The sequence below is a fragment of the Dendrobates tinctorius genome, unplaced genomic scaffold (assembly GCF_039654945.1).
Source record: "Dendrobates tinctorius isolate UK_male_01 unplaced genomic scaffold, ASM3965494v1 ptg000014l, whole genome shotgun sequence".
Taxonomy (NCBI): domain Eukaryota; kingdom Metazoa; phylum Chordata; class Amphibia; order Anura; family Dendrobatidae; genus Dendrobates; species Dendrobates tinctorius.
The window spans coordinates 8,317,461-8,330,829 of record NW_027361682.1 but is presented as its reverse complement, the minus strand read 5'-3'; the positions used below and the strand labels follow the sequence as shown (position 1 = coordinate 8,330,829).

Here is a 13,369-nt window from a genome sequence, read left to right as displayed (position 1 = left end):
CCATAGACTTGAATGGGACTTCCGGTATCGGAATCGGCGATACCGATACTTTTTTTAAAGATCGGCCGATACCATCCGATACGATACTTTGAAGTATCGGACGGTATCGCTCAACTCTAGTTGCGAGTTCTCTTTCTGGGCTCCCTCTGGTGGTTACTGGAGGTAATAGAGCTGATCTGATTTACAGAGGCTTGCCACCTGATGCGTGTCTGCGTGATTGCAGACATTGTCTTTCCTTTCCTGTCCTGTCTAGTCAGTGTGGGCCCCATCATTTGTTCAGCCTATTTTCCTGCCTGCGTTTGTGTTTTCATCTTGTCTCACCGACAGTATATGTTTGGGGGCTATCTATTCCTTTGGGGTCTGCTCTGGGGCAGTTTAATTTCCCCTTTCTTGCTTTAGGCTTAGTTAGCTCTCCGGCTGTGCCGAAGAGTCTAGGATCATCGTAGATATGCTCCACGGCTGCTGATAGTTGTGTGGATAGGATCAGGGGTCTACAATCCGTTTAGTGACCAAACTCTCTGGTTTTCTGTGGCTTAGCCGGGGCCTGCTCTCCTCCTCGGTGACCCATTCATAACAATTCAGTACTTGATTGGGTTCTGGCATGAGGGAGGCTGGGGAGACTGGGTTCCCCTCCTGATCACCCAGATTATATGGGGGTGGTGTGTGTCCCCGGGTGGACGGGACAACGGCTGGATATCTGGAACTCAGATTACCGTCAGCATTGGGGACAAGCAGGTGGGGGCTGAGTACCAGGGGGATGTAAGGAAATAACTGTGACATTGAGAATATAGATGTCGATGGATCAGGTGGTGGGAGTGTAATATTGACCATTAAGAGTAAGGATGGGGTAGGCCTCTGCAGACATCGATGTGGTTTCAGCCAGGTCCCTCTCGGAATTTAACTCGGGTGTCTCAAGATGTCCACCAATGGCAGCTGGTGGCTGGACAGGGTGTGGTTTGTGTGTCCCAAGATGGCCTCCAATGGAGGTTGGGGGCTGGACCTCCAGGCACACCAACTGTGTCACCAGAACTGAAGCCGGTGGGGGCGGGACAAGTGAATGCATTACTTTACTCTTCCCATCTTTCCTCTCCTCCTTCAACCAACTTTCCTTAGACAAATTTTTGCAGTATAATCTGCCATCATCACATTTCCCCCCTTACAGAGTCGTAAAAGCGTTTTGATTATATTGCTGCCTTTAGACAAACAAAAAGAGACTGAGACTTCTCAGTCACAATAGTTCTCAACCCAGATCTGTGCACAGTGCAGAGGTTAAGAGAGGTGTCTGTCGTCTTTCACACTCGTGGTTTGACCACACTGTGCCTCCGCACTCAGAACCACATCGAGTATCTTGGAGCACACAGAACCTGCACTCACCAGGCCGCAGACTACCTCCCCTTTCCTTGCTTGATGTCACAGGCAGGACGGATAATCCTGGAAGAGAGACAACACTCTGATACGCACACACATAATTAGATGGACAAACACAAAAAAACTGAGCCTCCTCTGTAGCTGGGATTTCCATCTCAGACCTTGTGTGCAGTGCTAGAGTTCGAAGAGGTGCCTGCCCGTTTTCTTGCGCCCTTGTGGTTCGACCATGCTATTCCTCCACACTCGGAACCACATTGAGAATCTGGGAGCACACAGAACCTACGCTCAACTTACCACAGATCACCTCCTCTCCCTCCTGCTTGCCACTACACAGGCAGAACTCGGATAGCCTAGAACAGTAATGACACTCTCAAGACACATACAGTACATACAACAGGTTACAGGCAATCAACCACGGTTTACGTTCCTCACAGCCAGTAGTCGTGGGTTGTTTAGGCCACCTAGGGTACGTATCCCACACCCCACTGTGTCAGGGCGACACAAACGTCCGGCAAAAATGAGTACGGAACTACACAGACTGCCTCGAATGACACAGGCAAGTACTAAAGATTGACAAGTAATTCAGCAGACTTACCGTGTTCACATGGAGGTGATCAATCTCTGAGTCAAACCACCCTGGTCGTCCCCCCTCGATCCAAGCCGGATGTCGATGTCTGGTGAGCGTACCCCTTCAGTGGCCCCACGTTGTTGCGCCAAGAATGTGGGGGTGATCACTTAAGGTGAAATCTAAGTGATTGCCTGTCCCTGACCTAATAAATATGAGCCGAGTGCATGCTTAGAAGAGGGACATCGGATATAGAAATCAGATGCGTGCTCTTCTCTCAGCAGGAGCTGGCACAGAACAGAATTTTATTAGTAGAACAAAAGGTCATGTAACAGACGTAAAAAGGGCATCGCACAACTCCTGAGGACCAATGGTGTCAGTCTGTGATAGGTCGATGCTAACTCCTTTCAATATATAGTGTTCAGTGTTCAATATATCTACTTCACATTTCAAGGATTCCAGGGCGTAGTCGGCAGGGTGTAGAAGCCATCTTGTAACACCACATCTGAACTAGCTTATGTAAGATTAATAACTGATTTTATTAGCCATTCTCTCCTTCACAAAATGAGTTCACGTAGAGGGGGTTGCTGTTGTTCTGGCACCTCAGCGGCTCTGCCAATGTGACACAGCACCCTCAAACCAGTCCAGCAAAATCTGAACTCTAATATGGCGTCTCTTCCCTTCTGAGCTTTGCACTGTACCTAAAAAGTAGTATTCCCCTTCATATGGAGTATCACCGTATTCAAGACAAATTGCACAACAACTTTTGGGATCCAATTTTTCCTGTTACTCTTGGTAAAATAACAAATTATGGGCAAAAAGATCATTTTTGTGGATTTTTTATTTTCACGGCTCTACGATATAAGCTTCTGTGAAGCACTTGGGGGTTCAAAGTACTCACCACAGTTTTAGATAAGTTCCTTGGGGGGTCTAGTTTCCAAAATGGTGTCGCTTGTGGGGGATTTCCACTGTTTAGGCACATCAGGGGCTCTCCAAACACGACATGGCGTCCAATCTCCTTTCCAGCTAATTTTCCATTGAAAAGTCAAATGACGCTCTGCCATGCACCCAAACAGTGGTTTACCTGCACATATGGGGTATTAGCATACTCAAGACAAATTGCACAACAAATTTTTTTGTCCAATTTTTCCTGTTACCCTTAGTAAAATAAAAAAAGATGGATCTGAAGTAAATTTTTTGTAAAAAAAAAAAAGTTAAATGTTCATTTTTATTTACGCATTCCAAAAATTCATGTGAAGCAACTGAAAGGTAATAAACTTCTTGAATGTAGTTTTCAGCACCTTGAGGTGTGCGGTTTTTAGAATGGTGTCACTTTTGGGTATTTTCTATCATATACACCCCTCAAACTGACTTCAAATGTGGTGTGATCCCTAAAAAAAAATGGTGTTGTAAAAATGAGAAATCGCTGTTTATCTTTTAACCCTTGTAACGCCCTAACAAAAAAAATTTTGGTTCCAAAATTGTGCTGATGTAATGTAGACATGTGGAGTATGTTACTTATTAAGTATTTTGTATGACATATCTCTGTGATTTAAGGGCATGAAAAGTAAAAGTTAAAAAATTGCGAAATTTTAAAATTTTTTGCCAAATTTCCGTTTTTTTAACAAGGGACAGTGTTCAGAATTGTAAAAATTGGCCTGGTCATTAAAGTGCAAACCACCCTTGGGGGTAAGAGGGTTAATATTCCCCTTAGGAGACTTGAAGCTGTGATCATCTGATCACCTGTGCTATACATAGCAGGGCTTCAGCATTGCTGTGTATAGCAGAATCTCCTTTGATTACCATTATTGTTGTTATGATTATGAAATCATTATCTCCTATGACTATGATACAGAAATAGCGTAATGATAGCACAGAGGTCTTGTGCCGAACCTTTGCTGGGCTGTCATGACAATTCATCAGTGCCCTGTGATCATGCCACTGGCACGCTAATAGGCGCGTGTAATGACGAATGCCCCGCTGACACGTGTTAAATCTCGCTGTCCAAGATTGACAGCCAGATTTAACACATTGAGGCTAGTTTCACACTAGCGTATTTTCCATGCAGCGCACGGCGCCGCTAAGCCCCGCGCCCTGCCGGCTCCATGCCCGCCCCATCCGGTCATCGCCGCTTACTATCGCACATGGCCGCATGCGATCTGCGCACCCTATCTTTAGCATAGGGTGCGCAGACCGTGCGCTAGTAGGATTTTAGCGTGCGCTGCGCACTTTTGAAGGTGCGCCGAGCGCGCCAAAATGCAACATGGTTCGTTCGGCGCACATTCAAAAGTGCGCAGTGCACGCTAAAATCCTACTAGCGCACGGCCAGCGCACGGTCTGCGCACCCTATGCTAAAGATGGGGTGCGCAGATCGCATGCGGCCGTGTGCGATAGTAGGCGGCGATGACCGGATGGGCGGACAGGGAGCCGGCAGGGGGCGGGGCTTAGCGGCGCCGTGCGCTGCATGGAAAATACGCTAGTGTGAAACTAGCCTAATAGCTGTTAAAGACACATGACAGCTGATTAAATCAGCAGTCCTGTGCGATGCAAGGTGCGGTCTCCGTTCCGGAGGGGATAAGACAAACGACATAAATATATGTCATACGATATGTCGTGAGAGGGTTAAGAGATTTCCAAATTATTGCATTCTTGTTTTCTTCCATCTTACACAGCGTCCCAATGTTTTTGGAATTGGGGTTGTTCGAGGTCTTTTATCAAAGCCAAAATCTTATTTTACTACAAATTGTATAGACACTTTAACCCCTTTCTGTCATGTGACGTACTATCCCGTCCATGTGCCCTGGGACTTAATTCTCAGGGACGGGATAGTACGTCACAGCGATCAGTGGCGCCCACGTGGTGAGCGCCGCTGATCGCGGCCGGGTGTCAGCTGATTATCACAGCTGACACCCGGAACAATGTGTCAGGGGCGGTCACGGACTGCCCCCGACACGTTAACCCCTTGCACACCGCGATCAAACACGATCGCAGAATAAAGCAATGCAAAAATAATTATTTTTTATATAAAATTGTTTTCATTGCATAAAAGCGCCAAAACATAAAAAAGACCTAAATGAGGTATCGCTGTAACCGTACTGACCTGAAGAATAAAAGCGCTTTATCAATTTTACCGCAGTCGGAACGGTGAAAATGTACCCCCCAAAAGAAATTCATGAAAAGCTGGTTTTTGTTAATTCTGCGCCCCAAAAATCGGAATAAAAAGCGATCAAAAGATGTCACGTGCCCGAAAATGATACTAATAAAAATGTCAACTCGTCCCGCAAAAAATCAGACCTCACATGACTCTGTGCATCAAAATATGGAAATATTATAGCTCTCAATATGTGGTGATGCAAAAACTAATTTTACAATAAAAAGTGTCTTTTAGCGTGCGACAGCTGCCAAAAATAAAAACCCGCCATAAATAGTAAATCAAACCCCCCGTTATCACCCCCTTAGTTAGGGAAAAATAATAAAATTAAAAGAAAATGTATTTATTTCCATTTTCCCATTAGGGTTAGGGCTAGGGTTAGGGCTAGGGTTAGGGTTAGGGCTAGAGTTAGGGCTGAGATTAGGGTTAGGGGTGTGTTGAGGTTAGGTTGAAGTTATAATTGGGGGGTTTCCACTGTTTGGGCACATCAGGTGCTCTCCAAAGGCAACATGGCGTCTGATCTCAATTCCAGCCAATTCTGCGTTGAAAAAGTCAAATGGTGCTCCTTCCCTTCCATGCTCTGCCATGCGCCCAAACAGTGTTTTACCCCCACATATAGGGTATCAGCCTACTCAGGACAAATTGCAAAACAACTTTCGAGGTCCAATTTCTCCTGTTACCCTTAGGAAAATAAAAAATTGGGGGCAAAAATATCATTTTTGTGGAAAAAAATGATTTTTTATTTTTACGCCCAGGCGTTATAAACTTCTGTGAAGCACTTGGGGGTTCAAAGTGCTCACCACACATCTAGATAAGTTCCGTGGGGGGTCTAGTTTCCAAAATTGTGTCATTTGTGGGGGGGTTTCCACTGTTTTGGTACATTAGGGGTTTTCCTATCGCGACATGGTGTCCGATCTCAATTCCAGCCAAAAAGTCAAATGGCGCTGCTTCCCTTCTGAGCTCTGCCATGTGCCCAAATAGTCATTTACACCCACATATGGGGTATCAGCGTACTCAGGACAAATTGCACAATAACTTTTAGGGTCCTGTTACCCTTGGGAAAATAAAAATTGGGGGTGAAAAGATCATTTTTGTGGAAAAAATATGATTTTTTAATTGTACGGCTGTACGTTATAAACTTCTGTGAAGCCCTTGTGGGTTCAAAGTTCTCACCACATATCTAGATAAGTTCCTTGGGGGGTCTAGTTTCCAAAATGGGGTCACTTGTGGGAGGTTTCCACTGTTTAGGTACATCAGGGTCTCTCCAAATGTGACATGGCGTCCGATCTGAATTTTGCATTGAAAAAGTCAAACGGCGCTCCTTCCCTTCTGAGCTCTGCCATGCGCCGAAACAGTGGTTCCCCCCACATATCAGGTATCAGCGTACTCAGGGCAAACTGCACAATAACTTTTGCAGTCCAATTTCTCCTGTTACCCTTGGTAAAATAAAATAAATTGAACCTGAATTATTTTTTTTGTGAAAAAAAGTTAAATGTTCCTTTTTTTATAAATATTCAAAAAATTCCTGTGAAGCACCTGATGGGTTAATAAACTTTTTGAATGTGGTTTTGAGCACCTTAAGGGGTGCAATTTTTAGAATGGTGTCACTTTTGGGTATTTTCTATCATATAGACCCCTCAAAGTGGCTTCAAATGTGATGTGGTCCGTAAAAATAAAATGGAGTTGCAAAAATGAGAAATCGCTGGTCAACTTTTAACCCTTATAACTTCCTAATAAAAAAAAATTTTGGTTCCAAAATTGTGCTGATGTAAAGTAAACATGTGGGAAATGTTACTTATTAAGTTTTTTGTGTGCCGTATCTCTGTGATTTAAGGGCATAAAAATTCAAAGTTGGAAAATTGCAAAATTTTCGCCAAATTTCCGTTTTTTTTCACAAATAAACGCAAGTTATATGAATGAAATTTTACCACTAGCATGAAGTACAATATGTCGCGAGAAAACATTGTCAGGATCACCAGGATCCATGGAAGCGTTTCACAGTTATTAACTCATAAAGGGACAGTGGTCAGAATTGTAAAAATTGGCCCGGTCATGAACGTGCAAACCACCCTTGGGGGTTAAGGGGTTAATAAATAAATGTTATAAAATGTCTATCAGAATTAATAAACCCAAAAGGCAATGTTATTGAAAAATATCAATGGTTTTATTTTTGACAGATGACTGTACTAGGAGCTCAAAGGAACATATAATATTTTCAGATGTTAAAGCAGATGACCGTAGTATCACACAAGATACATATGAAGAGTATGTTATTATCCAAGATATTCCTCCAGCCCTTCACAACATAGATGTATCATCTGATCCCTTTCAACGGGTTCTTTCCACTGATTCATCACAGACTTTTAAACCAAATAAAAATAAACAAAGGGATGGTAAACTTCAAAGGCATCTTGCAAGAAAGAAGACATGTTCATGTACAGAATGCGGCAAATATTTAACACGCAAAACAAGTCTTGCTATACATCAGAGAATTCACACAGGGGAGAAGCCATTTTCATGTTCAGAATGTGGGAAATGTTTTAATAAGAAAACAAATCTAATTGCACATCTGAAAATTCACAAAGGGGAAAAACCTTTTTCATGTTCAGAATGTGGAAAATGTTTTGTAGGGAAATCACACCTTGTTAGACATCAGAGAATTCACACAGGGGAGAAATTATTTTCATGTTCAGAATGTGGGAAATGTTTTACAGACAAAGCATTTTTTGTTAGACATCAGAGAATTCACACAGGGGAAAAGCCATATTTATGTTCAGAATGTGGGAAATGTTTTAGTCAAAAATCAAATCTTGTTAGACATCAGAGAAGTCACACAGGAGAGAAGCCATTTTCATGTTCAGAATGTGGGAAATGTTATAGAAACAGATCAGGATTTGTTAGACATCAGAGAATTCACACAGGGGAAAAATTATTTTCATGTTCAGAATGTGGTAAATGTTTTACAGACAAAGCATTTTTTGTTAGACATCAGAGAATTCACACAGGGGAAAAGCCATTTTTATGTTCAGAATGTGGGAAATGTTTTAGTCTGAAATCAAATCTTGTTAGTCATCAGAGAATTCACACAGGGGAAAAGCCATTTTCATGTTCAGAATGTGGGAAATGTTATGTAAACAAAGCACATCTTGTGAGACATCAAATAATTCACACAGGGGAGAAGCCATTTTCATGTTCAGAATGTGGTAAATGTTTTACAGACAAAGCATTTTTTGTTAGACATCAGAGAATTCACACAGGTGAAAAGCCATTTTTATGTTCTGAATGTGGGAAATGTTTTAGTCAGAAATCAAATCGTGTTAGTCATCAGAAAACTCACACAGGGGAGAAGCCATTTTCATGTTCAGAATGTGGGAAATGTTATGTAAACAAAGCACATCTTGTGAAACATCAAATAATTCACACAGGGGATAAATTATATTCATGTCCAAAATGAGGGAAATGTTCTCAGAAATATGATTTTGCTAAACATCAGAGAACTCACACAGGGGAGAAGCAATTTTTATGTTTAATGTGTGGGAAATGTTTTTCACATAAAATAAATCTTGGGCATGCGCAATAGCAGCTATCGGAGACAGCTGAGAGCTGCAACTGCTCAGGAGTGGGCGGCGCCATCTGGGAGGAGGAAATTTCTTTTCTTCGCCAGCAAGATGGCGCTGCCTGCGCAGTAGCAGTTATCGGATAACCTCTATAGACACCGATACGTGCTGCAGCGCAGGTGCGGCGGGCACCATTTTAAAATTGTTTATTTTTAGGACAGTAAACTTGTGATTATGCTGCAGCACCACAGCTGGAACCTGCCTGCAGGTTTCTTTTTTCTTCAGTAGTTACAGATATTCATTCTGCAAACTAGGGGGCAGGTAACTCAGGGATCATTGACCTGTCAACACTCTGCATTATGAAAAGCTAATCAGAGCACCGCATTAAGATCCCCCCACCACAGGCCCGCCCCAAAGCATGAGCATATCATTAACTCAAAACTGAAAATAAAGACTAAACACCCACAAGTCGGATTTTATCAACCAAGGTATCATTTTAATCAGTAGAATGGCGCCAACCTGACACTGTCTTTAGTTTACTCTGCACAATACTGCTGACAGGTTCCCTTTAAAGCATTAATTGATGATTCAGGAATATAGGAAATAATCAGTAAGCATTTGTTTTTTTTTTTGAATCAGATCTTTTTTTATTAAACATTCAGGAATCAATACAGAAAGAATATGACATCTTATATAGCTAGTAAAAATTACATTGAGAGCAGATATTATTTAAAGGGTAAAACTCTTCCTGTGTAAGAATAAATAAAAAGAAGAAATCTCAAAACACAGATATTTGCATAAAATTGAGCCTATAAACAACATGGCTCCACAAATAAACAAAAATCAAAATTATACATCAGTGCCTCATTTCAGCGGGAAAACCATCCCCGCCAGCCGCGCCACTCCGCATCAGATTTCGCCCCCCCCGCCCCCCACGGATATCAGGTCCAATCCACCCCAGCCCCCCCCCACCGCGCCACTCAAAATCTACTTCGCCACAAAGGGCACTAGACTTTATTTTCACCCCCCAAGCATCCCCTCATCGCAAGCACAACAGCAACTGGTCCAACATCGCATCCCGTACCAGTGCGCCCGAGGGGAGACCCGGTGACTCCATCCATGGCTGCCAAATTTTGTAAAACTTGCTTATTGCATTTCTTTTTAAATAAGCCCCCCTTTCCAATCTGATGACATTATTTAGTTTATTTTTAAGCTCTGACAATGTTGGTGGCATAGGATCCAACCAATGATATGCAAGTATCTTTCTTGCCTGATACAGGATGCGTGCTATTCCCAGGGCCACTGCAGAGTCCGGGTCAACCCCCTCCCACAAATTCAACAAACATAGACGAGGTGACGGTCGTATTGTAATATGGTATACCTGGGCTATGAGTCCCAGGGTCTGCCTCCAGAAATCCCCAATGTGCCCGCACTCCCACATAACATGCATCAAGTGGGCATCATCCTGCCCACACCTAACACATTGTGTATTGGGCATCAGTAAGCATTTGTCATCAAAAGCAAATCGAATCAAAGGAACTCACATATACACTAAATAGTCAACTCGATGGAGACACCAGTGTTGGTTTTGCTGTAATTTCCATGAATGTGCTCTGCCTGCTTCTCAGAATAATTCTTAATGGGGGGGTTTACGGATTTTTTTTAAATAAAAAAACCCTGTTCTTTTACTCAGAGTCCCTTGGTCCAGTGCTGAGTCGCTGTCACTGCTTTTTTTCTTTCATGTGTGTTCCAAGCAAAATTGACAATTCATAAATGGCCATCCTAGTGTATGCTGCTCTTCCCAATCAAAGGGTGAACAGCCCAGGTAAGATAATTTAGGGGCAGTAAGGGCTTATTCGGACATCTATATTGGTGCTCATACCTGCAATAGTGGATGGGGCTGTTTACATGTCCATGATTTTTCACAAGCAGTTTGCTCAAAATTGTGGACACGTCTCATATTGTTTTGAATGTGGATCAAAATCGGCAATGCAAGTCTATGGGTCTAAAACATCGGTCAGCAATCAGATACGATCTGAGTGTGGTCCCATTTTTATTGTTAGGAGAAGGTAGAAAAACTTTTTTTTCACACACGAGAAAAACTAAAGACCAAACTCTGATAAAACTGTGACCAAAATCACCAATGAAACTCGGTCAGTTTTACTGGTACCTGAAAAAATCTGACATGTGAATGAGCCCGTAGCCAGTTGGAGGTTATAGTAGATTCTATATTAGGAAGAAGGATAGAATAATTTGTCACCAAGAGCTCCTTATCTGAATGATTTCCTGTCTCCCTGGAGCCAGGAATCAACATGTGGTGGAACGGGTTGATAAATTACTGCGAGGACTGGTGAAGATCCAAGAGTCATGGTCAACATGGTAATCGATGACAGAGGCAGTGATAGATAATCCTTAGAATTAATTTAAAGATTTAGGCTGTAAGCTGAAAGGAACGGCCTGCAAAGTAGTATTCCCTGGAAAACTGCCTGTGCCATACACAACAGGAGAGACCATGGGATCTAAATGAATGGCTTAAGTCTTGGCTCAGTGCTGAGGGATTTTGGTTCTTTCAGCGGTGAGCTGACATTTCATTGGGGTACAATCTGCATTTCGCAGATAAGTTGCTCCTGAATGGAAGAGATTCAAAGCTATTTTATGTAAAGTCCCATCAAAAGACAAGGGATCACTCCCTCTACCTGGAGAAAGAAAGGTTTCCTCTCCAGAGGAGACATGCCGATTTACCTTGAGAATTATTAATCTGTAGAACAGCTGACCTCAGGACTTGGTCACAGCAAGAACCATTGATTTAAAAAAAGATTTAAATGCTTTATTAGTAGATGTGAGGATAAGGCCACTTACTAAAGACTATAGGACAAAGGTCCACAGCTCAAGGAGATAGAGACTTTTCCAGCACAAAGCACCGGTTTTGCTGTGTTTTATTAGATATTTTTCTTGCTGTGTTTTATCGTTAAATATATTTTTTTATTAAACAATTAAAACAGTTTTCGTAGTATCTGAGAATATTACTTAATAAACATTTGGAAGAGACAAACAAAAAAGTCACCAATCCCCTTCTTCTTCACAAGTATAATGTTAGCAATTATATGATAAGCCAACTATATTCATGCTGCAATATACAACTTGCTCATGTTTCATAGATGAAGAGGGGAGAAGAGATTAGAATCATTGACAAATATAGACAAAAGTAGAAAGAAGAGAGGGAAAGCAGGAAACAAAAAGAAAAAAGAGGAAATAGGACGTCGGAGCCTAAGGCCCAACACCCCCCACAGTTCTTACTTGCTTAGGATTTTGAGAAAGTGTATCTTGTGTTAACCACATCTGGAAGTATTGTGACTCTTTAAATTGGATCCATGGATGCCACATTACAAACCATCTAGTATTTAACCCGTTGTCGAACTCCCTAATCTCCTCCATTCGCTGCAGAACATTCATCATCACTTCCACCCAATCTATCTGTTTTGGCGAGATCGGGGATCTCCAGAGCCTAGGTATAATTTGACGCATCGCTATCATAAAATATGGCAATAAATCTTTCTTGATTTTGGATATAGAACTCAAAAAAATGGACAGTAAAGCTATCTCCGGAGACTCTTCGACCTGGGTTTTAGTAATATGGTTATTTAATAAGAATATTTTGTTCCATAGAGATTTGATCCCCAGGCATTTCCACCATATATATAGCATCGACCCAGTTGTATTGCTGCATCTCCAACACAAATCTGAGACTGTCGGATAGATCCTATGTAGTTTAACGGGCGTTCGATACCATTGTGTCAATATTTTATATTTCAGTTCCTGGACTCTGCAAGACACCGACAACCTGCTGTATGTGTAAGAGGAAATATTTAGTCCACATTTCAGCTGTGATTTCTTTATTCAATTCTCTCTGCCACTGGATTGTACATCTGAAAGGCCCGTCCCTCATCCCCCCGACACAATTAGGCCATATATCAATGATATAGCATGAGCTGGTGCCTGTGGCTAGAAAAATAACTGTTCAAAAGAGGTGGACACGTGGAGCAGCCCCCCTCAGAGCCAAGGACCTAATGTAACTTTGAAGTTGAAAGTATTGTGTGGTGCCCCTGAGGCTCAGTCGCCACAGAGGTACTGCACCTTCTCCTAAGGTGTAGTTCCCCACCACCTAGGTAAGTTGGGAGCTCCTTTCCACACTCCAACACTCACACCCCACACAACAGGGTAGTTTTGCACAACCACATTGCGGCTCAGTGCTTAGAGAGTAGCAGAGCACCTCTGGTGGTTCCCTGCTTGGAACACTGGATGTGCTGGGAGGTGGGTGGAGTTGAGATCCATATAAAAGGTTGGGAAGATTTAGAATTACAGGTCAGTCTGACGGGAGGTCAGGCGAGAGAAGGACAGTCAGTCAGGAGAGTCTGAGGACGGGTCTGAGGAGAAGGAGTGCTGCAGCTGCCTCAGTGATCTGAGCCAGCTGGCACAGGAAAGGAACAGAAGGAGAAAGACATAGAACTGCAACCTAAGCCTCCATAAGAGAGAGAACAGTGCGGAACGAAGGAGTAGGAGAACAGAGAGGAGACGTGGGTTGGAAGAGGAACCCTGCCTATAGGTTCTCAGCGCAAGGCCGGGGCCCGGTCTCCGAGGTTGTATGGACACTTATGGTTCTGCAGCAGACACTGGTGGAGTAGTTGGCTGTAAATGCACTACTCCCATCTAAGACTTGGGGCACAACAG

The 13,369-nt window shown here is 42.8% G+C and overlaps 1 protein-coding gene across 1 annotated transcript in view; it reads left to right on the top strand.

The window, feature by feature from the left end:
* Window positions 1–13,369, top strand: part of LOC141074229 (uncharacterized) — a 130,083-nt gene that overhangs the window by 48,605 nt on the left and 68,109 nt on the right. Inside the window, 1 exon segment of the mRNA XM_073561811.1 lies at window positions 7,262–8,466. Within this exon segment, the coding sequence (XP_073417912.1) occupies window positions 7,262–8,466 (1,205 nt within the window).